Genomic DNA, 26,815 nt, shown 5'->3' with positions numbered 1-26,815 from the left:
TTGTTCTTGCTTATATACTGTGACTGTCTGCCAGGTCACGTCCTGCCTGGATCACATGGCGACTTCTCTTTACTACATTTCCCAGAATCCTCCTCGACTCGTAGTCCCACCTTTCTTGCTTCCCTATTGGCCAATAGTGCTTTGTTCATCAACCAATAAGACAAGCATATACACAGAAGACCATTCCCCATCACCCCTGGACTTTGCCTCCTGCATTTCTTACCTTGGCTGACATTTCTCTGTGCTCATTTTCTGTCATCCGTTTTATGCCGAGTTTTCTGAGGCCTCCTGGTGAGCTGGTAAATCAGCAGCTGGGTGCAGGGCCTTCAGCCCAGAAAGCAGTTGCTGTACTGTGTAGGCCGGCTGTGTCCAGACACTGTAGGTCCTGAGATGTTCTGGGAGCAGAGTCAGGACTTGGCTTCCCATAAACTCTTGAGCACCAACAGTCCTGGACATCACTGAGCTGCCGATCTCTAAGCATGAGGCCGTCAGCTTGGCAGGGCTTCATAAAGTGACTGCCCGCTGCATGTTCGTGGTGGCTCTCTGTCACCCTTGCCCGACACACAGGATTTTCACCTGGAAGTCAAGGAAAAGGAGGTGATAGAGGCAGAGGTCAGCTGTAGGCAGAGGTGACAGATGCAAGGTCACCCACCAAGTGAAGATCTTGTCTACACAGCGGGACCCACAGGGAGGACTTTGAGTCACGTCCCCTCACAAGCACCCATGGGAGAAGCACCAGTTGGATGAAATCCCCGTGTCCTGCAGCAAGGGCTGCCCTCATGTGCTGTTACACTGTCTTAGAATCCAGGCCTGTCACTGCCTGGGTGATCTTGAACAAATCACTTAACCTTCCTCATTTACCTGTTGCTTAGGAATAGAAGCAGGACCTTGGCTACCTCTGCACACGTTAACACTAATAAGAAACCAAGTGATGAGGACTTGCCATGTGGTCCCCATATTTTTGTTTCCATCCTTTCTCCAGCTTCTTCCTTGTCACAGTGAACTCACCCTGACTCTGCACACTTGTCTCCCATCACGGCTCCATTACTCAACACTCTTGGTATCTGAGGGAGGCTTCATCTGTTCTTAGAGTTATAGCCACGTGTTCTGCTGATGTGACAGCTTCCGTAACAGCGTCCTCTAACACAAATACAATCTAATATACCACTTGGTGGAGAGAACCTTTTATTAGGTGTGTTTTCCATATGGGGTTATTGTGAACATACCTTCATGCCCTTTCCACCAGCCCCGCCCCTTCATGCTGGACCCGCTAGCTGCCCATGCTTTCCTCATTCTGCTTCCTGATGAGGTTCACCATGCTCTGCATTTCCCCACCATTCTCTCCTTATCGCTGCTGCCCACGAGCGCTTTCCATCGCACCGACACATGTCTCAAGAGCGCTTTCCATCGCACCGACACATGTCTCAAGGGCTCAGCACCAGAGAGACTTGCACACTAGCCCCACCCGCTGCAGAGCCACAAGGACACCAAGAAATCTCCTGGCCTCTGGAGAATTAAGTGAAAAAGAAAAGTGGAGTGTGAGTTGTGCAAGTCTGCAAAGAAAAATTAAGTCTGAAATCAGCAGTTTTGAAATAATGCCCCTTTTGGAAAGTGTTCAGGGTGGCTGAATGCTGACCCATCTTTATTTAGCTGCCTTTGTTTCTGACACAGTGTGACCTTCTTGGCAATTGGTCCTTCCCATTCTGTGGCCAGAAAGTGCCTAGATAAAGCTGAGATTGCGAATTGACCCATCGCCTTGACAACACACTGTCAAATTTATATTTGATATGTGTTAAATGAGGTGGAATCCTTGACAGTCGGTGCCATGAGTCTATTGCTTTATTGCAGTTGAAAATTTGCATAGCCACAGCATTGTCACAAAACTGCGAAGAGGTACGGGAGACCTTCATCTCTAATTTCATTGTCATTGACAAAGTTTTCCTAACTCTTCCACATGGAGTATATTATACCATAACCCAACAACCAGAATTTTCAGAGGTAAAGTAAGACCAACTAAAGAATTCAGTTTTTATTGGTCTTTTGATGCAAAGTATGTGAGATGATCTGGGTACCAGGCACTTCCCTGTCAGGCCTGTGCTGGGTGCACTGGCTTCTAGTCAGGCCTCTGTCTGCCAGATTTGTAGGCCTCTGCAGGGCCAAATGTGCACCCAAAACGATAGCCATTGTATGAAGTATTAAAGAATAGTTGTTTCCCTGGAGCCGTGGGAACTCAGAAGATCAGCACAGCAATCATTCCAACATTTTCTAAAGCCTTATTTCAGCTGAGCGTATATTAGCCTATTGCTTAAAACCCACATTTTTAGTAACCTGCATCAAGAAGGTTCTCTATTGATTGCTAACCACAAGTCGAAGGGAATTCGAGCAGGACTCAGAAGAGGGACAAATAATAGGCTTCAGTCTCCACAAGTCCATCAGTGGTGTGCCGGTGTGTATTGTAGGTTTGTGTGTGAGGAGAATTGGGGCACACATGATTTGCACAATTGAGCAATCCTGGTCAAGATGTGGTCCCATTAACCCGTTAACCCATTTCTTTGGGTATTCTGAGTGTGCTGTATAAGGTAGTCAAAGAAGTCCTCATTGATTAGAGACCAGGGTGCCTCCCAGGAGATAGTTACTTGGCTCTGTGGTGTGGTGATAAATTGTTTATGGTTTATTAAAGCCACTGGAGATCAAAATAGCAAAGCAGCCACACCATTTAGCCATAGAGCTAGGCAGTGGTGGCACACACCTTTAATCCCAGGACTCAGGAGATAGAGGTAGGTGAATCTCTGTTAGTTCAAAGCCACACTGACTACACAAAGTTGATCCAGTCCTAAAAGAAACAGCTCACACATAGGTGATCTCATTCACCTGGGGTAACACACCTTTAATCCCAGCACTAGGGTGGTGGAGACAGGAGAATATGGCTGGGCGGAGAAAGGAATATAAGAATGGGAGACAAGAATTCAGGGCCTTTTGCCTCTGAGGATTTGTAGAGACAGAATTGCCATTTCAGCTGGGTAGAAGTAAGATCTACTGGCTTGGCTGCTTTGCTTCCCTAATCTTTAGCTTGAAGCTTGAACCCCTCACTCTCTGGGTCCATTATTTATTGTGCTCCACTGTGGTGGGACCTCACCCCAATGGACAAGTTGCCCTTATCTGGAAAAGGGTCTGCCCTATGAAGTCCCTCTTGTGTAGGACTCTAAGGTAACTCTAGAAGTGAAGGAGACAGACAGAAACAAAGGCAGATATGTCAGGCTTTCATCCTTTGTCTATAAACAGTTACCTTGTAGGTCCAAGTTGAGGAACCAACTCCCTTTAGCAAAAGCAGTTTCTATTCATCTGTATCATAATCTCTTACTGCACTCTGATAATGAAATAGGTACCAAAGACCTTCGTAACGTGGTCACAGGAAACTGCTGTGAGGTATGTGTGTAGTTGGTAAAGAGTGTATGCACACACCGAACACACAAGAACAGATACACAAAATTGGAGAAAGATATGATTTAGGATGAAGTCAGTCAAGGAGATTGCTGTGTAAATAATTTATTCCTGACTTTCCTTCTAACTGCTGTGAGGAAGGGCGTGGAATTGAAGAGATAATCTCGAGTAGCTGGAATGGAAGACAAACATTTGTAATCAATACCATTTGTAAGCAATTCCAGTTACTAGTACTTCTGAGTGATCTCACAATGCCAGGCAACTTTGGAAAGTGTTTTATATGCATAATTTACTTTGCCCCACTAAGCAAATATTATGATCTCCATTTTATAGCTGAGAAGATTAAGGCCCAGAATTGAGTGGAGGGGCTCGGGTTAGGAGGACTGCGGGTTTCACGAGGCGGCGTTTGGGTTTTGATCGATGTCTTTGTGACATAATGATTCCATCTGCTAGTCTGTGCCTTCAGAGCTCAATGACTTTTTACCCTTTGTTCTTTTCCCACTTGCTTCCTTGATGACATACACCCACAGGTGTCTGTCTAGCTATCAAAACTCAAGCACAGTCAGGCCGTGGTGCAGAATGCTGGCCAGCAGCCAGAACATTCACCAAGTACAGCGGGAACCACAGAACTCAGGGGCACTAATGGGGGATTTTGTGGCAGTTTCTATTTTGCTTTTCTGTTCTGAATTTGAAGGACAGTGAGGGCTCTGATATTGTGCTCATTGCTCTATTTCCCGTGAGTATGGGAGGAAGAAGGGAGGTGTGGACCTGGGTGGCTCATGTGCCCTTTGGTAGCTGGCTTCTGCTACAGAGCCACTGCTAAAGGCAATCCGTGTCATCTTCAGTTCTGCTGTACTTTAGATTTTTTAAAAGCATCTGTGAAAAAAATGGAAACTGGATAGTTTTATGTTCAATTAAAGTCCTGTCCATCTATGAGTGTGCAGTGTATTCTCTGGAAATACTGCATTTTTCATATCACAAGTGATTACCAAAAGAAAAATAATAACAGGTTAAAATCGATAACCAGCCAACACTAAAGATTCTCCTAAGCTCTTGCAGCAAATGCAATTAGAATGGATTGATTTACTGTTACTTATCATGATGAGTTAATTGCCTCAAGGTAAGCTGGCTTTGAACTTGTGGTACCCGTGCTTTAAAATATTTATTCTTTTAAATTGTTTAATTTGTCTCCAGCCTTATTTGAAAACTGAGCTAGCTCCATGCTTATTAACTGATATGAAGATCTGTCTCTTGCTCTTTGGATCTTTACCCTGGGATTGGTTTTGTTCCTGCTATGGTTGATCCTAGGCAGAGCTGAGTCCCACCTTTGGGTGTTAGAATTAGAGAAACTTTTCACCCCTTGAGTTGGTAAACTTGTCTTCCAGACTCCCAACTTTCAGAATGGCTGGGACAGAAAAACAAAACAACAGCAACAAAACTTCTACCACGCAAAATGTGCCTGTATTGCAAGGAATGGATGGCGTTTTCATTCATACGTGTATCCGTCCTTCCTCTTGCTTCTCTTTGTAAAGTGCAGACCTTTCCAAGGTCTGTCTGCTTCTGACCCCTTGTTGCTCTCTTCTTGTCTGTCGTCTCTGGACTCTGGGAGCTGTCAAAGCTGTACACACACCAGTGTGTGATCGGCAAAGCCAACCCTCACCCTCGGCAGTACTCACAGGGAACACGTGGATCCTCCCATGGCTGCAAATACCAACCAGCTACCTGCCCCCGAGCCCCGGCCGCCACTGCCCCCGAGCCCCGGCCGCCACTGCCCCAGGTAGACACGGTGCTGCCATGTCACCTCGTCCCCACCCCCATGCTCAGCTTACACCTGCTCTTCACTCTTGCTCTGTTCCATTCCACAGGACCTTCAGGTCTCAACCCTCATGCTTCGTGTTTTGTAAGTTTAATGATGTCTGGTCAGTAACCATGGTTGCTTCTTTTGATGCCGAGATGTAAGTTCTGTGAGGCATTGGGCTTACCTTTTGTTCTCCTTTCAACATTCAGGCAGCTCTTTGTAGGGAATGCTAAGCACACTGTCTGCACATCTTGTATCATCATCATCATCATCATCATCATCATCATCATCATTGTTTGCACAGGGTCTCCCCTAGGCCTGGCTGACCTCAAACTTGTAATGTAGATGAGGATGACCTTGAACTCATAATCCCCCTGCATCTACCATCCAAATACTGGACATGTAGGTAGCTGGGCATCACACCCAGTTTATGTGGTACTACGTATGGAACCCAGGCTTCCATGCATGATAGGCAAGCATTCTGCCATATAAGCTACCTTCCTAACCCTAGTCCACAGGTCTGTAGGGTGAGAGTCATCCTGGCCTGCTTCTAGGTGGAGCTTACAAAGGGTCAGGATCCCACACACCTTCTGTTAATGGGGCATTGCTGGGTTCATTCTCATTTTACATGTAGCCTTGAGCCCTGAGTTTGTCCTTCTCACAATGGTGAGAACTGCAAGGTTAAAATCGGATGAAGCATATAGCAGTGCTTTGGAGGTGAGGTGCTCTGCGATTGCCTTGCCCATAGCATTAGTGAGCCAAGGCCCAGAGAGGGAGTGTAGCCGGTGACAAGGGCCTGCTTTTCAGCAAACAAGGGAGTTATATATCTGTAAATGTGTTGTTTTCTTCTTCGTTGTATTTTCAAGGGAGAGTCCCTTGAGAAGGCACATGTTTGATCCATTCTGGTACATTCTTTGGAAATAGAGGAAAACGTAGCTAATATTGACCTTCGCTTTTTGCAGCAGAGTTAATCCTGCCTGATCTGCAATGTGGAGTTGGTGGGAGCACACTAGTGGTTAGCAGGCGGGCTAGGCGGGGGCTGTTCAGAGTCAGGTCACCAAGGTGGGAATGGGAAGGGAAGGGAAGGGAAGGGAAGGGAAGGGAAGGGAAGGGAAGGGAAGGGAAGGGAAGGGAAGGGAAGGGAAGGGAGAGGGAAAGAAAGGGCAGGCTGTGCCACCAGCACTCCAGGTGTTAGGAATACCATTATCAAAACGATACCACAGTGGGGTTGTGATCTGAAACCCATCTGTAACATGAAAAGCTCAGTGCAGTGGGAAGGCTGCCAGTGTCACCCAGCTGATACAGCCGCAGGAGGGATTGTGGCTGAAGTCACACTTATTTGCAGTAGCCTTGATAGATCTGTGCATCAGCTGCCCAGGGGGCGGAGCCTGAGGTTTGGAGTCCGGCCCCAGGTCAGAGTGCAGAAGTACACTGGGGGGACAGTCAGCGCCACCCCTGCTTTCCTTGGACGCTGTCCTAGGTGCTGTCAGGTCGGTACACTGGAAAACAGCCACCAGAACCTCGACTCCTTAGAGTGCATGCTCTTGTGGGGAGAGCCAGACGAAAGCAGAGTGTAAGATAGTGAAAGTCTCGGAATGGAGTCATCTTGGTGAGGCAGTTGGAAGATATAAGGGGACGATCTCTGAGCTCTCAGAGCAAGACTCTGAAAGAGAAGTGTGTCTAGGACTTCTGGAGTCTGGGGAGGACATCCTAGTTTCTGTGATAATCACTTGCTTTCAAAACTGGGGGTGGAACAGGAGCACAGAGTCATGGATTTGAACGCTGTCATCTCAGCCTGTCAGTGGTGATGGAGGGGGCACCTAAGCACTTAGCATCACTGTCAGGCAGACGACCTCCCTGGCCCCCTTGCAATAACTGTGTTCTGACAGTATGTTTTAATCATTGTTTAATTAATTATTAAATGTATTTATTTGATATCCTGACCACAGTTTCCCCTCTCTACCCACCCCTAATCCATTCCTCCCCCACTTCTGTTCCGAAAGTGTAGGCCTCCCAAGAACATCAACAAAACATGGTGTGTCAAGTTGCAGTGAGACTAAGCACCTCCCTTGTATTAAGACTGCACAAGGTGACCCAGTATGAGGAATAGGGTCCCAAAAGCCAGCAAAAAGAGTCGGAGACAGCCCCTGTTCCCACTTCAGGAGTCCTGAAAGTAGACCAAGCTGCACAACTGTCACATATGCACAGGGCCTAGGCTGATCCTGTGATTGCTCCCTGGTTGTCTGCTCAGACTCTTGAGCTCCTATGAGCCCAGGTTAGTTGATTCTGGGAGTTTTCTTGTGATATCCTTGACCCCCCTGGCTGGTACGTTCTTTCCTCTGTCTCTTCAGTAGGATTTCTGAGCTTGGCCTACTATTTGACTTTGGGTCTGCATCTGTTTCCATTAGTTGCTGAATGATGCCTCTCTGATGACAATTGGGGTAAGTGCCTGTCCATGTGTATAGCAGAATATTGATAGGTATCATCATGTTAACGTTTTTTTTTTCTCCAAGTGTGTTTGGTTCTATCTTAGGTCTCTGGGCCATCCAGCCTCGGGGTCCTGGCAGTATTTTTCAGGGGGGAGAATTGACACGGCAGAGGGTGGGGAAAATGCTCAGGTTCCATGGTTCATAGGAGATGGTGGGAACCTTTGAGCCAATCCATCGTACCAACGAGGCGTGAGGACACAGAAGGTGCTGCCACCGGCTGTTTTTACCATCAGTGCTTGCTCAGTGTCTGTGGGTTCCACCTTGGGAAGGCCCTGTTGGGCCTTTAGCAGAGAGTTTGGGATCCTTGATGGGTATGTCCGTGGCATCCCAGCTTCTTCCCCTTCTGCACTCTCCCCACGCTGTCTTTGGTCCCATCCCTGTTTCTGCGGGGCTTCCTCCCTGGTAGCCTTGGGCTTGACATTTCTGATTGTGTGCACACAGGTGAAGAAGTCAGTAGGGTGTCATGGATACTGCTGTGCATTCTTGCTAGTACAGGTGAAAATATGGCTGTCTTCTTGACACTTCAGGTCTTCCTGGTGTAACAGAAACGAGGCTCTGCTCTATCCGTGTCACCGCAGAAACTCTTTTCTTGTTGCTGCTGTTAATTTCCTATTTCTTTCCTGTCATTTTCTCCCATAACATGTTGACTTTGAAATTAACGGTAGTGGTGACAGCTAACACAGGAAATACTTATCATGTGTCATATTGCTGTATTTATAGTATCTTACTCCAGACTTACAGGATCTGACGTTATCTCCATTTGATAGATGAGAAAAGACAGGCGTAAAAAAGGTCTGAAATGGTGCATCTTAGACTTGTGCCCACATTGGTTTAAGAGGATTTTCTTAGGCTTTACACAGATTGTGTGTGTGTGTGTGTGTGTGTGTGTGTGTGTGTGTGTGTGTGTTGTTGTTGTTGCTTTGTTTTAGAGACTTGCTGTGTAGCCCAGGTTTGTCTCAAACTCATCATCCTCCTGCCTCAGCTTCTTGATTGCTGGTGTGAAAGCTATACAGCATCATGCCTTGCTTCAAATATTCTGTTGTTCTCAGTGTCTTTTAAGCTCTTACACTAATCTAGCACAGTTCTTTTTCCTTGCCTGTAGGTAGTTTTGACCCTGAGGGCAATGTGTGCTCTGATTTCCTTGGCCGAGCTTAGTTGAATTTGTTGTTGTGCTTGAATTTGGTCAAAGGTTTTGGAGTCTGCTCAACCTGTATCTATGTCAGCATTTGCTCTTGCAGATGTTTCCTCCTGTGGGACTTTAAATTTTAGTTGACTGTGTAAATGACAAAAAAGGAAAAAAGAAAAACCAACTTACTAGATTGTTGTGAGGCCAAGCGAGTGTGTGCAAAGTATCTCTATCCTGCACAGGAGTGGTCCTTATGATGTGGATGGAAGCTTTGTCAGTGCAGGTCCTCAGGCTTGTGCAAGGAGCACGTTGCTGTAGGGATTACATCCTGAGGTCACCACAAGGGCCAGGCATCTTATAAGTCCAAGTCTGGACTCAGTGGGACAGCGTAGCTGATATACCAAGGAGAAAGCCAGCCTGGTATGGGAGAAAAAGCCCTCTGGGTGTGGCGATGACCTGACAAGTCTAGACCTGCTATAATCTCACCCATGGTTCCTAACATAATACATGGAAAGTAATAGCCTATTTATGCACACATACAACCATTTTATTAGAAAGAGTATGTTACCTCAGTTGGTTGTTTATTTTACAGTGGATCTGGCCCTGAGCTGATAGATTACCATTCTTCCACAAGCAAACAAGCAAAACCACTGGAATAATTTCTCCATTTTTCCCTTTCCATCTCCCCGTTCTCTTCTTTCTTCGTAGCCATTCTCTTGCCTCTGCTGGCTGTGGGGTGGATGGAGACTGCCTAGTGGCTGCTGTATGTCAGTCTGAGCTCAGATTCCTCTCCGGGCACCATGGAGAGGTCCTGGCAGAGTGGATTCTCGTGGCCGGCACACGACGCTTGAACATAACCTGGAGTCTGTAAGGCCCTCTCTCCTCTGGCATCATTTAATGCTAGGCGTATTTTCATCAACCTTAAGTATGGTCGTAGACAAAAGATGAATGGATGTTTAACTGAGTGTCTACGTGACAAAGCTGGACTTACCTGATGGTTCAATAGACTGTGAAGATGCTGTGACCTTTGAAAACAACTCCTGAGTCCTGAATATCCCACCATCGGAAGTGTGTCAGCTGCTCTCTGACTGCCGGTCACGGCCAACTCACTACGGAAGTGTCTTGTGGTGTACCTCAGTTCAATCCCCAGCACCAGGAACACAGCAACGCCCAGTTTCCTTTCAGTTCTGTTTACAGGAGTGTGTCTCAGGCACGAGTTACAGTGTGTGCAGAGACAGTGTGGTGTGGTTGTTGCCATATTGGACGGATGCCAAGAAGCCTTTGTCGGTGGTGGGATGATCGTGGCCCTTGGTGAGGGGTCGGGCCTCCCTCTGCCTGACACAGGTTGCAGGCAGGCCTCTGCTATAGGAAGAGGAGGTCTTCTCTAGGGTGGAGAAGAAAGGAGAGTTGGCAGAAGGTTTTCCAAGTCTCAGATGACCAAGTTAGCAGATGTAGGCATAGCTCTGCCTCAGCATCTGAGGGGCTTGTTTCCATGATTCCCCACAGACTCCAGCATCTGCATGTGCTGAAGTCCCTTCTGTAAAGACGGCTCAGGATATTCACACGACCCAGGCACACCGCAAATACTTTGTCTGCAGATTAACTCTCCACACCTGAAGCAATATTACAATGTAAATAGCTGTTTTAGAGATCTGCACATGTTCAGAACAGACACAGTTTGAGAACTAAAAAGAATTTTGAGAGTTTAAAAGAACTTTGGATCCTTGGTTGAATCCCCAGTAATGGAATTTGTGGATATAAAGGGCTGATGATGGGTAACCGATTAAGCACAAATGTCTCAAATTACAGACCTGTTCTGTTTTTGTGACCTCCTTGTAACCCTGGCAGGTGAGCCAAGGCTTATTCTCTCATTTAATGGGGAATTAAACATGATGGGGAAGACGGTAAGGCCTGGTGGGACGTGGAGGTCTGAGTCTGTAATCCCAGCACTGGGGAGGTGGAAATGTGTGGATTCCTAGAACTTCCTGGCCCAGTCCAATTGGTGACCTCCGGGCCAATGAGAAACAAAACAAGATGGTGGCTCCTGAGGAACTACACCTGAGTTTGACCTCTGACCTCCACCCATACACCAAATGCACCCACATACATGTTAATATGCACACACTCATGAATGGGAGCATGAACTCTCCCAGAACCCAACTGAATCCAGCATCTGAGCCCACCTCTTGGTTTCTGGTTCATTCATGGTTTTACTTCATCATCTACTCTTGCTTGGTGTAACAATGGTAATCTTGTACCATTGCATGAAGGCGTTTGTGGTCTAATAATGCTGCTTCTAACAATGCGTCTTGCACCAAATAGTCCACTTGGTGCAGGCTGCTCTGCAACATTGCCTTTCCCTGCATTTACCAGGATGTCAGTCAAGTAAGCGGTTTACCTTCTGTTTTAATTTCCTAGGTCTGTCTCATCCAGGATGTCAGACTTAGGCTATAAAACTGTGTTTCACATCCCCAGATTTCCCACACTAGAGTCATCGATTCTGCCATCCTCTGCGTAGAAGGGTTCGTCTCCAGGGGAAAGGCTCACATTTTGGTCTCTGAGCCTCCGGGGACACACTCACAACTGGAGTGCAGCACTTGTCTGCACTGATTAGACTGTTTCCTGATAAAAATCCACGAACTTAGGGAGCCTCCACTTTACTAGTTCTGTTGCCCGGGTCCTTTCTGCCTGCACTGTGTGTCGTGAACAGGTGTCTTCTCAGAACTGGCCATGACCGAGAACTCACTCCTGCCCCATGTCATGCCCCAGCTTGATGGGCTCAGCTTTCGTTTTCATCATGCTAGTGAAAGTCTTCAGTGAGCGCGTCAGAGCTGACCTCTCTGTGTCTGGCCCGTGGACATGCGTAAGGCCTTTTCTAACGGAGCTTCTCAGGGTACTTAACCCTACTCTCTCTCCCACCCTGCGGATAGCAGCCTTGGACCCCACAGCTCCAAAAGATTCATTCCGATTCTTCTGCCTGAGCCCTCCTTCTGTCCATAATTTTGGACCACTAGTATAAAACCAAACTCTTGCCACAGCCACATTCAGCCATAGAGCATCTTGCAAGTGCCTGGTCCGTGGGTCTAGATTTCCTACTTTTACCCCTGGTGTCATGTTTTTTCTCTCCTGGGACATGAACTAGACACTTGGATGACCCCTTTACTCAAGGCTTTTAACCTCTTTCTTCCTGCACATTGTCATGTGACTTCTCCTCCTCTCCAACTGCTCACTTTCTTGCATGTGTGTTTGTTCCCCTGACTCACGCTGGCCCTCAGTGTCTCTTGCCTATACCCCGTAAGCAAAGGGTGATTGTTTCCTGCCTCGCTCCTGTGTCTTCCCTCTATCTAGTCTCCAGAGCAGTCATTTGAACAAACACAGGAGTGTGACAGCGTTACAAACCACGCCAGAGTCTAGTGATGTCTTCCCTAAGTAAGCAAATACGATGAAGTTACTATTTTTGGAATGCTAGCATTTACACAGACACCAAGAAAAGACACTGATATTCTTGACTGACCATATGGGCTGTCACTGTGTTGCCTGACACCTAAAGTTGGCTCACCTTATATTACCGTTTCCTCAGAGCACACATTAACGGTCGGTGTGTGAGTGTGTGTGCATTCAGACGTGAGCCCATGCTCACGCTTGCACACCATAGTGAAAGCCAGCAGTGGCCTTGGTCTCTCAAGTCTACCATGGCTGTTAGTTGATGGTTAACTCTGGGCTGGCTCATATCTTAGAAGGCCAGCCTTTATCTCTTAGAAGAATTGTGAGGAAGATAGATGCCCACATGGCCAGTGAAAAGCTCAATCACTTTCCTGTGATTAGCTCTGCCTAGGGCTCCAAAACCATGCAGACCAGGAGACTGTGAGGCTTTGGGCAAGTTCCTAAACTACTCTGTGCCCCTTATCAGTAAAATGGGAACAATAACTGCACCCTTATAAAATTGTGAGACTGCCGTACATCTGAACAGAAGCTGTGACTGACAGCTCTCTCTCTTTTTTCTTTTCTGATTTCCCTTTCTTTTGGACAACAGTAAGAACTTTAGACTTTCTTCCAAATGAGTTGTATGGATGCCACGAGTTATGTCTCCCTAGTTCTGGCTGGGTTCTGTTCTGAAGGCTCAGAATAAATGAACAACTTCCCTTTTGAGGTCTGGTGCCATTTGCTATTTGCAAGTATCTGGTGTACGCAAACCAAGTTTTATGATTTAGTTTGCCTAGGTAGCGTTTGATCTTTAGAAACTCATATATATTCAGGGGCTCACAAGCCTGCCTCCAGCCATCATGGGATCTCCAGGTCAGACAGCTGTCTCACTCACCGGAGAAGGTCAGCAAACTGATGCTTCAGATATGAATTTGAAGAGCCAAAGTAGCAGTAGCACAGCCAGATGGGCTTAGCTATGATTTGCCTGCCTTCTCGTCTGCCATGGCCCCTGGAAAGTTCTCAGATTGACACTACCAAGGCTTCTCAGCTTAGAACTTGATTCTCCAGAAAGGTCCAGGCGTGGATCAGTGAATGCAGTTTAGGACCAAGGACCCGAGCAGGGGATTTCAGTGGATGATGGAAAGGACCGGAGTCCAACCCAGGGAAGGGAATCATTGCCTTTCTGGCCCCAGAACATCTCACCCGAGAGACATCTGCTCAGCCCAGTGCTGAGCTCACTGCAGCTCACTCACCCGATAGTCTTGGTACACATGGGATGGTGTGGCAGAGTCTTCTCCCAAGCCTTCCACGGTCAAGAACTGACATGTTAAGCATCTGTAACTGGGAGACTGAGCCCTCATTTGGCCCCACGTGGACTTCTCTTCCCTCAGGGCATACCTGTTTGCTGCTTTTCTTCTCATCGGAAATTCTTCTGAAGAGCCTGCATGGGAACTACAGGGCATTGAAATTCTCATGTGGCGATTTATCTGCCTTGCCACGTGAAGGATGCACGTGGCTCCACAGTCTGAATTTGGTTTGTGGGACCATTTCTTACTCTGATTGTCCCTCTCTTTCTCGGCTGTTACTTGCTGACCACCCCTTGTGGCCCGTATAGCATTCTTAGTTTCTTTTTCTGATGTCTGTGTAAATGCTAAGTGTTCCAAAAATAATAAATCATAATGTTTGCCAATTTAGAGAGGAAATCACTAGAACATGGCATGGCTTTTAACTTTGTAATAGTCCTTTATTGGAATTGTAGTCCTTTTCCCCCCTGAGCGGTTGATAGATGAGAAACCCCTATAAGTTTTGTCTTTGTTTCAGGCCCCTGTAGTCCAAACCACAATGGTTCTGCAAAGTACTGACTGCAAAAATGCAGCCCTGCATGGGATAGCACTAAATAACTTGTGTCCTAGGACGCTTTTGATGTAGGTGTTCCCTGGGGACTTTTTGAGCTTCTTTGTCTCTCTTTTGGAGAATGACCTTCCTGGGGTATGATGTTTCTCTTAAGAGGATTTGGGCTGGAGGTGTTGTTCAGTGACAGTGCTTACCTAACAGTGCACCACCCTAGGTGTCAGTCTCCAGTGCCCAAACCAATACAGTTGGAATGGCATCCTCTCTCCACTAGAGGGGCAGGGCAGGCTCTAGCGGCTAGGTAAGAGAGGAGTTTGAGTGGTAAAAGTGACTGGGATGAGTGCTAGCTTTTCTGTCTGAATCATCAGCAGATTATGGAGAAAGATACGAATCTGAAGTTGCTTTGAGTTATGCTTGCAGCCTACCCCTGTGGAGAAAACTAGAAGCAGCTAGAGGAGGTGTTACACTGAATGTTCACATCCAATGGTGTAAAAATAATCATGGAAACCAGAGCAGACCTACAGAATGGGTCTCAAGGCAGCCAGTGCCTTAGAGAGAGTCAGCCCCGAATGTCGGGGCTGAAAAACGGACCTTGTCAGTTAGGGCAGAGCTCACCAGTAGAAGCTGGCCCTGGCACTGCTGCAGTGTCCTTTTCTGCTGGGAGGCGATACCATCTGATAGATACGTACAAGACAGTGTTAGCCAAACCTTTGGAAACTGTTTCCCCAGGGGACTGTAGAGCCCTAAGTGGGAAGGGAGGAGTGGAAGGCATGGGCAGAAACTGTTTTGAAGGAGTGGTTGAGAATGCAGTAAGGAGAAGGAAGACTTAGCAAAGGGCCTTCTTTGTGTCCGTCCGTCCGTCCATCCATCCATCCATCCATCCATCCATCCATCCATCCATCCACCCATCCATCCTGCTGCCTGCCTGCCTCTCTGCCTCCCTGTGGGAAGACTTGGGCACGTATGTATACCAGAGGAGAAGAAACCATTGCTAGAGGCTGCGGGAGCTTCAGGTCAGGGCTGGCATGCCCCCTCCCTCCCCCAGTTAGTGTGCTCCACCTTCAATCACTGCCATTACTACCTTAGCGCCTCTGCATAATAATGGTGAAAAGATGGATGAGTTTGTCAGGCACGGAGTCAAGGTGGTCGTAATAGACACAGTGATGTGTGGGCTTCTACAAATACAGAGAGCTGCTGTAAAATTGCTGATGGAAACCTTAGGCAGCTCTCAGCACAGCGTCTCGGCTGTTGGTTTGCGGTCCACCCTTTCATCCAGAGCCCAGCCTGAGAAGGTGGCTGCTGTCCTCAGGTTTGCTGATGAAGAAATGCCTCAGAGATGTCTTGCCACTGCAAGCGAGTCCCACCCGTGAGATTAAACATGCCTCGTGCGTGTGCCTCCCTGCACCATCCAGAGTACCGAGCCCATCTTGCTGGCCCACGAGTTCTCTTTACTGCCCAGCCATCGATAGATGGCCTCAAATGCCAAACAGAATTCCTGCCATTCTTTGTCTGAGCTGCACATCACCGTGACACCAGAGGACACTTGGGTGTGAGAAAGAGCTTGGCGCATGGCAGCGATCCAGTTATGTAGCTGTTTCGAGGCTGATGCCAAGATCTTCCAAGGCACCCGAGGGGTGTTCCTTCTCCTCTTCTCATTGAGTTCCTAAAGCAGTATGCAAGAGGCCCATTTGTGACTTCATTCTGCAAGTGCCTCCTCTGGCCTAGGTCAGGCTGTGGTGACTTTTGCCGGCCACACCTTCCCACAGCCTGGCACCGTGCGTTGTTACCGATGATGACAAGGAAATGTCACGGAGGAAGTTTTTTAGATGAGGGAGCAAGAGTATCAAGGATTTGATTGTAACAGGAACTGCTTTTAATGACATCTTAAAATAGGGATTGATTAGCGTATTGCTATTTTATTTATCTTCTTCAGTGACAGGGGTAGACAAGAAGAGAAGTCATGAAATAAGGGCAGCAGGCTTGTTTACTGGAGTCCCCGGGGTCCTACCTTGCCCTGGCCACTAGGAGTAGCGTGGAAGCAGGAAGTGACGATTAGGTTTTTATGTCAGCTTGACAGAAGCTAGAGCCATGTGGGAATAGGGACCCTCCCTTTAGGAAATGCCCCTACTAGACTGGCCTGTGGGCAAGCCCATGGAGCATTTTACCGATGAATGATTGATGCAGGTGGACTTGTTCCACGGGAGGCAGTGTCACCCCGGATGATGGTACTGGATAGTATGGGAAGGCAAACTGAGCGAGCCACAGGAGCAGACCAGTAGGTAGCACCCTCGATGGCCTCCGCGTCAGTTCCTGCCCTGACCGCCCTTCATGGTAGACTGTGACATGGCATGTGAGCGTCAGTGAGTCCTCTCCTCCTTGAGATGCTTTTGGTCATGGTATTTTATCACAGCACTAGCTGGGACAAGCCATTTCCCTGGTGGCAGGGTCTAATGGGCCCGCTCATCTGCAGACGTGCTGGTGTCATCCACTCACCTGGAGGCACAGCTGGGGGGTTTGCAGAGGCTCACTATTGCAGTGGGGAGTACGTTTGCAGAGGCTCACTATTGCTGTGGGGAGTTTGCAGAGGCTCACTATTGCTGTGGGGAGTATGTTTGCAGAGGCTCACCATTGCAGTGGGGGAGTTTGCAGAAGCTCACCATTGCTGTTCCTTCTCCCCCCAGCCTTTCCGCTGCGCCCATTGTCACTATTCATGTAACATCTCTGGATCTCTGAAGAGACACTACAACAGGAAGCATCCCAACGAGGAATATGCCAATGTGGGCAGCGGGGAGCTTCCTGCGGAAGCGCTCGTCCAGCAAGGTAGGCGAGGGCCCCAGGTGGCTGAGAAGCACTGCAGTCAGCTCCAGACTCTTTATAAACGGTCTTGTCTCCTTTATTTGCAAGGGTGTATGTCTATGTACCATGTGCACACATTGCTCACCGAGTCCAGAAGTGGGTGTTGGGTTCCCAGGCACTAGAATTATTATAGCAGTTGCTAGCTGTTATGTGGGTGCTGAGATTTGAACCTGTGTCCTCTAAAAGAGCGTCCAGTGCTCCTGACCACTGAGCCATCTCTCCAGCCACTGTCTGCTAGACTCTTTAACAGTTCAGTTCTAACCCATGGACTTGGCATCACGTTAGTTCTTCCTCTTTGTGGGCAGATCATCACCATCCTCATTACTCACCAGAAAGCAGAGTTGGAATTGCAACCGATTACAGCTGTACAGTGGTGATCCAAAAGAGTGGCAGTGAAATGTGACCCACAATCTCTGTTACCGGTAACAGTGTTCGTCAGTACCATTATCTACTCTTTGTCTCCACTTAATGTTCGCAGAGTAGAAATTTTAGCCCTTATTTACTTCATTCAGTGTCATGGACAAGAACATTTTTGTTGTCCTTTGTTATACTCTTTGGCTCCGTTATCATAACTCCTGGGGGCTTTTGGTAATACAGCATTGCATATAAGAGCTTAAGGTTTCTAAGGGTTCCCCCCCTTGTAACTATTTTATTGCATATGCATATAGAAGAACAAGCAGGAATACAACCTGCAGAGGTGTGCATACACACGGTGTTGCTTGCATGTATCTGTTTCTAGCCTGACCACTTGGTATTAGATAATCAATTAGGGGCATCATTTCATGGAAGACTAATTTTCCCTCTCTCAGGAGTTGCTAATTGCTGTTAGCTGTTCATCCATGGGTTGTGCCCTGTGAGATTTCCCCCATCTATCTTGGGCTGTCAACTGGTGTTGGAATTGTTCAGATCTTGGATAGGCAGCCATTTTGTGGGTAGCTTCTCTAGCATAGCTAGAAGATATGATCTCACAGAACACTTTGTGGTCTTTTGGTTTTTACAGTCTTTTTGCTCCCTCTCTCTTGACCTTAAAGAAGACCCCATGAACTCCAGAGAGGGCCTAGACATAGGGCAGGTAGGAAGGAGAGAATAGGAGGGGGGAAATGAAGTTATATTTTAATTAGATTTAAAAATAAATGTGTAACCGGTGCTACTCTAGATGTATTCAGTAGTTGAAGTTTGTGGGGGTGGGGCATAGAAAAACACAATTTGAGTACACAGCCACCTTAGCCATCCTGAGAAATATTTTGAACATTTATTGAGAATTAATGAAAACCTCTGCTAGTATTGGAAAGGTCAGAGCTTTTCTTTTTGGGGTTATATTAAAAATAAATAACCACACATTACCACTGAAGAGGGCATAGCACACGTGCTGTTACCACACAGAGAAGTATGGCTGTGTTTATGTCTCCGTTCCAATAGTTCAGCTAAGATTGACTGCAGTGTGTAGTTTTAGTCCCTGCTTCTTACTAGCTGGTTACTATGTGGAACTCGGAGGGCGTTTAGGAACCTGTCTGGCTCTCAGCTGGAAGACTGTGGGCTGTGTCTCAGCCAGGGATACTTATTTATCGGAGCATCACTTGCCGAGTTGCCTAGAGATGCATCTCCACAGAACACAAATGGATTGTCTATATCCAGCATCTTCCAGTGACAGAGCTGAACAGGAATAGATGAGCAGCTAAGACTCTCAGGATGGTTACAGAGCCATCCATCAGAGAGGTACCGGAGAGAAAATGGGCCTTTCGTTTTCTCCAGAAGTTTTATGGTGCTAGCAACAGGATGGTGCAGCCGGGGGGTGAGGGTGGGGGTCGGGGGCAGAATCTTGGCTCAAATCTGTGTTTCCTCTCCTTGGACTATACTGTCTGAGCCAAGTCACCTAGCCTGTCCTTGTTGGACTCGTTGACTGCAGAGCAGCATCTGTCTTGAGGGTGGAGAGGATGCTATTCAGGGGCACTTGGCAAAAAAGACTATTTCCCTCCTAGATTTCCTTTTTTTCCCCTGAAAGTATCTAAAACTTGTAGAAGCATTGCTGGGGCCTTCCTTTTCCGGGCTGAGGATGGCACTCGGGACCTAGCGCATGCCGGGCAAGCGCCTTTCCGTGAGCTGCACCACCAGCCTCCATTGCATTGTCTTTCACAGTCGTCGTGTCCGGGAATCATGAGGGAGAATGGATTGACTTAGAGTCACCATAAGTAATGAGTGGGAAGCTGGGGCTTAGTGTTCACACCCTTTACACTCCTGGGTTTGATGGGCAGGAAATAGATGTTCAGTGCGCCTGGTGGGACAGGCCCGTGGATCTGACTGATGAAGCTATCACTGGTTTTAGACTTTCATCACTGCCTTGCAAAAACTGTGCTCAACTTGAACTGTTTTATGCCCCCAAGTTCTCTGTTAACTTTCTAAGGCTCTCTGATCAATTGACATTTCCTAACAGGACCTGGGTTTCATATTTAGGCTTTGAAGATCAGTGCTTGATCATTTTCTTTCGTGTGTCTCCATCCCCAAACCCAACCGCAACCCCATTCTGGGGGCTTGTTAAAGAGGCAGACACCTAAATGTGTCTTCGCTCTTCTGGTACCATGTGGACACTAGTCTTCCCCTGAGCACTGCATGAAGCAGTTTACTCCCGGACTGCAGAGTACGTGCCGCTTATGTTTTGAAGGTAGATTTCTCTAAGTCCTCACTTGCTCACCAGTGCGGATTTGACGCTTTCTCCTATACAAATGTATGCTTTTGTGCCATTTGAGGAAGACACTTGGCAGTCCCCCACTCACTCCTGCCCCTTCATTTATGCCTGATTAAAGTTTGCTCAAGGGCTAGATGGGCAGTCATAGGCAGGAGGTGTGTCACCTGCTTCTGAGAGGCGTGTAATACAATATAGACAGGTTTTAGCAAAGGTTGGTTGTTCAGTGCCGCAGAGTACCCTGTCAGATTTCTCTAAATTCTCTGGAATGCACACAGGGTAGGAGATGCACAGATCTGAACTGGGGTCTCTGTGCAGTGTGGCCTTTGAACCAGGCTTTCCTGAACTTTATCTTGCATTCAGAACCATCACAGGGGTAGCTAATTCCTGCTCAACAGTAGTCGTAAAAATCAGATCTTTTCTTTCCTACCTCCAGCTATTGCCTGGCATGAAGTCAATGCTCGATGAACCCCCTACGCTATTGTATTTGTCTACATGTGTCCTCAAACACGTGTCTTTTCAGCCTCTTCTGTGTGGCCAGCTCAGTGCCAGGCACTGAAACTCAGTATCAAGCTAGGTGATTGTATGGTGGCACTTACTGGTATTCCTACTGAGTTGGAACCTGCTCATCTCTTTTGGCAGTAGGAGCTCCCTTCGGGGCCCCACGTTCTGATACTGTGGGTAAAGGGTTCTCCCCTTTCCCGTGAAAGCAAGGGCCAGGGAGGCCCATCAGCAGCTCCCAACAGTGGCTGAGCTCTCTCTGCAGCCCCAGCTGTCACTGAAATGACAGTAGATTATCACTAGAAAAGAAAGGACAGGAGGTATGTCAGGAAGCCTTCGCTTTTGGCTTCTGCTGAAGTCTTTGTTATTTTGAACTACTGAATTAGAAAAATGCAAATCTGTATCCATGGGAGCACATGCATATCATATTATTCATGATAATCTCAAGAAATAGAATAGCAGAAAATCCAGGAACTGTTAAATAGCCCAAAAATCATCAGTTTAATTCTCGAGGATCCTATGAGAAGAGAGACTAGGGTTTCACACAGGAATCAGATAACCCTGAGTCCTATGGCCAGGTATGATATAACAGCACTTCAGGTCACTAGGGATAACATCCTCTTATTCAACAGGAAATGAGAACATCTGCAAGAACTCCTAGTCCACATTTCACTTACTCATCTTGTAAATTTAAAATATTCAGTGTCCATGTTCCTTAATGAAGCTTATTCTGCCCCCACTCTCTGCGTGCCTGTACTAGTTTCCAAAGCCACTACAGCAAATGCCTTAAAACTATACAGATTTGTCATCTTACAGATCCAAGGTCAGATACTCAAACTGAGGCCACTGAGCTAAAACTGAGATGTCAACAAGTCTGCAGATGTTAAGGAGATAGCTGTTTTCTAACATTGTCCAGCTTCTAGAGGCTACCCCAAGCCCTTCCACCTTCGAAGCCAAGGATGGTCAGTATAGATTTTATGACACCACGTCATTGTGATGACCCTTTCCCCTTTGTTCCTTTAGGCTCTTTTTGACTATTAGATCCATTCCATGTTCCAGAATGATCTTCAACACAGAGACCTTAGCTGAATAATATTCTTTACTAATAACAAAGTCCCTTTCCCATGCAAGGTATGTGTTTCCATCTCCACGGGTTAGTATATCCATTTGGGGGATCCTGCATTCTGCCTACCGTGCTGTAGTTTCCATGAGGACATGAGAATTGGTATCTTCAACTTAGTAAAAGAGAAAACTCAAACTTGAGAGTGTAAGGGAGTCTGCCAGGCTGCACACGCATGTTCTGCTTGCCTGCCTCATGTTCTGTGCCATTCCTAGACTGGTGTTATTGAGCATGAAGTGGATTTTCCATGATATCAGACACCACAAAGAAGGGCAAATGTTTTAATGCCGGCAAATCCTCTAGATTTCCAGTAGATTGGATTCTGCAAAGATCAAGACTGCCATAGTGAGCTTTTCAAGTTGCTCATGAACCCCCTACCTATTCTCCTGGTTAATCAGTCCCGGTGGGGAAATTGTGCCAGGACTGAGTAGCTCACCAAGCCTTCTGTTGACCTTTACTGTGCACACTTAAGAAATTAATTACTTGAACTGGAAATTATTTCTCTCTGCTCTGATGTCAATTGAATGGCATAGTTATACATTCAGGTGAGATTACATATTTGTTGTTCTTTAATTAAAGTTGCTATGGCAAAGGTTGAAGTTTTAATTAATGCTGGGCATTATCATATTTAGTTTAATTCAAACATTATATGAGGTTGTTTTTTCCCCTCAATCATTTTTCCTAAAACAGTATTCTGCTTTCATCGTGAAGCCTCCAACTGACCTCAGCAGTTTGCTGTTGTTCGTTGCTGTGTCTAACTCTTTCAAGGAGAAGCTGGGTTAGTCTAGCCATGAGGAAAGATGGAAGGCCTTACTGGGAGATTTTCAAAGGTGACCATGGGGAAAGATGGCAGGGTAGATGCCCAGTACGTGGTGACGGGACGTATGTTGTTTATCTTTCTGTTGCTGTGATAAAGCACCACAACCGAGAGCATCTTACAGAAGGAGTTCACTTTGGCTTTGGAAGGCTCATCCATGATGGATGGGGAGGGGACAGCAGGTGGCTGGAGCTGGAGCTGGGAAGCCACGCCCTCATCTACAGGCAGGAAGCAGGAAATGAAAGTGGGACAAGGTCTGACCCCCAGTGATTTACTTCCTCCTTCCTGCAAGGCTCCACTTCCTAAAAGTTCTGTAACTTCCCCAGAGGCACCACCAACCCAAGGATGACGGATTCAAACACTCAATCCTAGGGGCACATTTCTCAATCAAACCACCATGGGAGGTCAAAAGGAAGCTTACTTAGGCTCTTGGCTAGGAAAGAACCATGCATTTGATCTTGTCTATGGAAGAGGAGGGTCTCTGAGGTTCTGAAAATAAGCATTCACTTGAGAAGTTGCCTTCTTGTAGAATGTTTTGTAACGTAAGAGTTTGATGTCCATTCCTTTCTGGCCTTTCTGATGGTGACTAGCGTCACCCAGCTTTGTCTCTCCTCTGTCTTGCTTCTGCTGCATGCTCTTAAACATACCCAGGATCAGGGCACTGAAGAGCCACGGGGTAACGGTGGGAAGGGAAGTACTGCTAGCTTCCAGTTCTGCAGTCGACAAGCAACTCTAGTTGTGGACCCTGTGGATTCCACTGACGCGGAGTTGGTTCAGGCGAGGGCATGCATTGCAGCCGCATGCGACAGGGTGAAATTGAGTAATGCATGCCCCTGAGATTACCTGGCTCCCACAAAATCTATTTAGGCAAACTCAACATCAGGACAGAACTCCTCGGAATGAGCAATAAATAAATACGACAGCCAGGGACATATTCCTCAGTCCAGCTTCTGGCGGCCTCAGTAGAAGCCTCCCTGTGATGCGCTCAGCTCACAGAGGCACAGGAGAAATGGGCCACTTTGGGCGTGTGACACCCCTTTTTATGGCAGGGGTATGGAAAGCATTGTTTGCGAGGCTTCATAGTTGAGAATAAAGGGAAGGAAGTGGTGCCAGTGTTTGAGCCAGAGAGATCTTGAGAGAAGAGTGAGGGTATCATACTGCCCAGGAAGAAGCAGATGGAAATTGTGGCCACCATTGTTCTTTACTGTACAGAACTCAAGCTGGTTACAGCCTTGGCTTAAGGCAAATACTACTCCATAGTTCGAAGCCTCTGTTTACAATGGGGTAATTGTGCCAGGATTGTTGGTAAGTGAGCTTATGCTTCGGGTGTTTGGCATGCATACTCAGAGAGTAGATGTGTATTAGTGTTTGTTACTGCTTTTGTTATAGGAGTAAAACAGTGTTCATTGGCTTAACGACGGATCTGGACATGTGCCGTGGCAGCCATGGGACTGAATCGGGAGCAGCTTGCCATGGCAGGAGGCAGGACTAAAAGAGAAAGCACGATAGTATTAAGTGAACACCATGACTCCCAAGGCAGACAGAACGCAGAGAGAACTAGTGAAAGAGGACGGGCGGGCGGAGCAAGCCTTCCTTAGGTGGAGCAAGCCTTCCTTAGGGAGTCAGTGCTGTTCCGTTGTTCTCAGGGTATACTCTAAGGATGAGATTAGGGAGGAAAGACTATCCATAGGGAAAGCACGGGGTAGGAGAAGGTGAGGGTTAGCAGCTCACCACTGGGGCATGAGCTGCTGGAGCAACATAGTCAACAGGCTGCAAAAACACAAGCAGGGCAATGTCGGTGAGGGCATCCACCGTCTGAACCCAGCCCCATGGGGAGGCCCGACTCTGGCCTGGAAAGCTGCTCACTTAACCTCACGACTGCAGCTGGCCTCCTCTGGCTAGCGCTGGCATCTCCTGCTAAGAGATTAGCGTCCAGTCTCCAACTTAGTGCTGCTTCTGATAAAACTTTAGAAAGACAGTCTCTGCTGTGACCTTAGGTTTTCCTTTGTTATCTTCTTCTACCTTGAGTTTTACATTATCCCAATTAAAGCATCTAAACACTTCCTGGAACATGTGCAAAATTTAATTGGTTCAATAAACAGTGACACTTCAGGATGTGACCAGCTTTTTAATCTATCCTTTACTGGGAAACTCTCAGGAGAATTCATGCTCATGACTTAGCTTCTCTTGGAAGGGGTTTGAGAAGGGAGCATCTGAATTCAAGCATTTGTGGGGTGAAGGAGATCGGCAGATCAACCACTGCTCTTTAGTGACTTTAAAAATCCTATTTACAGATAACAACATGAAAAATCGATTCTAGTCACAATCCAGTTGGTCAAGGGGATTATGTTGCTCATTTCTCTCTGGCATTTAGAAGAATATCAAGCAGGTGTTAGTCTCTCTTTAAAGGCCTATTCAGTGCGTAAGACAAACATAGTAAGTTCCAGAGTCCCTGTCCTAAGAGCTGATTTACCAGTGCTGTTTTATTTCCATACTAAGCTAAGCTTGAGGGACTGACTGTCTCTACAAGGCCCTTTGTAGCGCCCACAGGTTTGGACAGGAGACACAGCAGCATACCTACTTGCTATAAACACTTCCTTTACCTGTCTGCGCCTGCAGGTGGTCTGAAGTGTCCCGTTTGCAGCTTCGTGTACGGCACCAAGTGGGAGTTCAACAGGCACATGAAGAACAAGCATGGCTTGAAGGTAGTGGAGATTGATGGAGACCCCAAATGCGAGGTAACACTTCCAGTGTGGTGTGATCTCGACATGTTGAAACACAGGTGGCAAGTCAGGTGAGCCCAGGTGCTGGGCGAGGTCTGCCCTCAAGAGCACCGGATGTGTCCTTGGGAATCTGCAGACATTTCAGATCACGGCTCTGGGTCCCTCTGAGTGTGATCCAAGCCACCTGTGTGTGAACCTATTCCCGGCTGAATTTGGGCTTTTCTGGGAGTGTTGTCTTGGCTTCTCCGGCTCATAAACCCTCTTTTAGTTGTTTCACCCAACAGAGGGAAAGGCAAATGCCCCGTTGCTGTCCTCACTGGGAGAATTTCCCATTTCCTCACTCCAGGTCCTTCTTTTCCTCCGCCAAATGCTCCTGGTCCCCTAGAAATCTGAGCGTGTCACCATTACAAGAGCCATCAGCCACCCAACTTTTCAAACACCAGATGCCCCTGTCATGGACAGATCGCAGTCACTCAAGGCAGGGCTTCTCAGTGTCAGCACTACTGATGCTTTGATCTGCACAGTTATTTCTCTGTTGTGGAGGGCCATCCTGGACCCTGTAGGAAGTTTAGCTGGCATTTTCCTACCAGCCACCAGTAGCATCACCCTGCCTCTCTGGACCTCGTTGAGACAATCAGTTGTTCTAGCCACAGCCGAGGTTCATCACTCTCTGACAATGACAGTCACCCCCAGCTGACATGCGGACTCTCGGGGTACCTACTTATAACCGGTCAGGAATAAGGTCTTTGAAACAATTCATAGTCCATAAAGATAATGAAACATGGTGGTAGTATGGAGATCACTTTGGAATGTACGGAAAGCATGGCTCCATAGAAGAAAGTACACGTACATAGCTCACCATGAACTAGGAGGATGGGATATCATCTTCATGGAGACACAGAGGCTTTCGACGGAGAGCATTGCTCACCTGTTACATGCCTTCTGTAGAACTCAGTGGGTGCTCCCCAAGATGACTGGCCATAAGCCAGGGTCTGGTTTCATTTGGAAATACTAGAGGGTTTCCACTAAAGTCAGAAACAAGTAACTATGGCGACAGTGTGTTGCTGGATACTTTAAGGCCAAAGACACAGAGCTAATGAGTGCTGCAGTCTGGTCAAAGTGCTTGTCACAGTGCCATGCTTAGTCTCCAAAACTGCTTCCTGTGTGTATTATAACTGAGCAAGTGTGGGAATGTTCTGTTTATGAAGGGAACTGTGTTTTTACTGTTGGAAAAATGTTACAGTAAGCAGAGGCCAAAGCTAGATGGAGCCTTGGTGCCAACTTGGAGTCAAAGAGTCACTAGGAATTCATGTGGTTTACTGTTAGCATCATCATCATCATTATCCTCTATATGGTGAAAATCCTTAATTAAAAGAACTTCAGAATCCACAATGCTGTAAATACCAAAAGCTTTTGAATATTAATGTACCTCCCCAGAAACCCACACACACATGGAAAATTCTACAGCCGACCTCATTTGGAATACTTGTGGGGGAAACAATGGTTCATATTTGCTTCAAAGTCATCAGGGATAGAGCCACAGCAAGATGGCACATGTAATTCATTTTCTGTATAGGCCCGAGTTTCATCCCTGGAGCCCATATAAAATATAAGGAAAGAACCAACTTCACAAAATTATTCTCTGACGTCACAAATGTGCACTATGGCGTGCACACATGCATATACATGCACACATGCATACAAATGCACACATGCATGCATACACACACGTACACATGCATGTACACATATGCATACACCACACACACACACACACACACACACACACACACACACACACACACAAATCCAGGGGCGTGTCATGGAGGATGTGGGACCGTAGGTGAAACAACTGGTCATGAGTTGATAATTGTCTAAATCAGGTGATTGAATGAGAGGTATGTGGAGCTCTGTAATAAATAACCCCTCCTTTACTTGTGTGTATTTGAAACTTTTTGTAAATTGGAACTAAAAAAGAGTGAGTTTTGGA

The 26,815-nt window shown here is 47.0% G+C and overlaps 1 protein-coding gene across 3 annotated transcripts in view; it reads left to right on the top strand.

Annotated features, from left to right (window-relative positions):
* Zfat (zinc finger and AT-hook domain containing) overlaps window positions 1-26,815 on the top strand; it is a 179,000-nt gene that overhangs the window by 128,754 nt on the left and 23,431 nt on the right. For 2 of the 3 annotated variants that reach the window (XM_040730393.1, XM_040730395.1), the window contains exons 12-13: window positions 16,810-16,948; window positions 24,722-24,840. In XM_040730393.1, coding sequence (XP_040586327.1) covers window positions 16,810-16,948; window positions 24,722-24,840 — 258 coding nt within the window. The remainder of the gene's footprint in view (window positions 1-16,809; window positions 16,949-24,721; window positions 24,841-26,815) is intronic. The other variant, XM_040730394.1, reaches the window with a different exon arrangement.

This window comes from Mesocricetus auratus, unplaced genomic scaffold (genome assembly GCF_017639785.1).
Source record: "Mesocricetus auratus isolate SY011 unplaced genomic scaffold, BCM_Maur_2.0 Super-Scaffold_100023, whole genome shotgun sequence".
Classification (NCBI taxonomy): Eukaryota; Metazoa; Chordata; class Mammalia; order Rodentia; family Cricetidae; genus Mesocricetus; species Mesocricetus auratus.
Note: the sequence above shows the minus strand (reverse complement) of the source record. Positions and strands in the feature narration are given on the sequence as shown.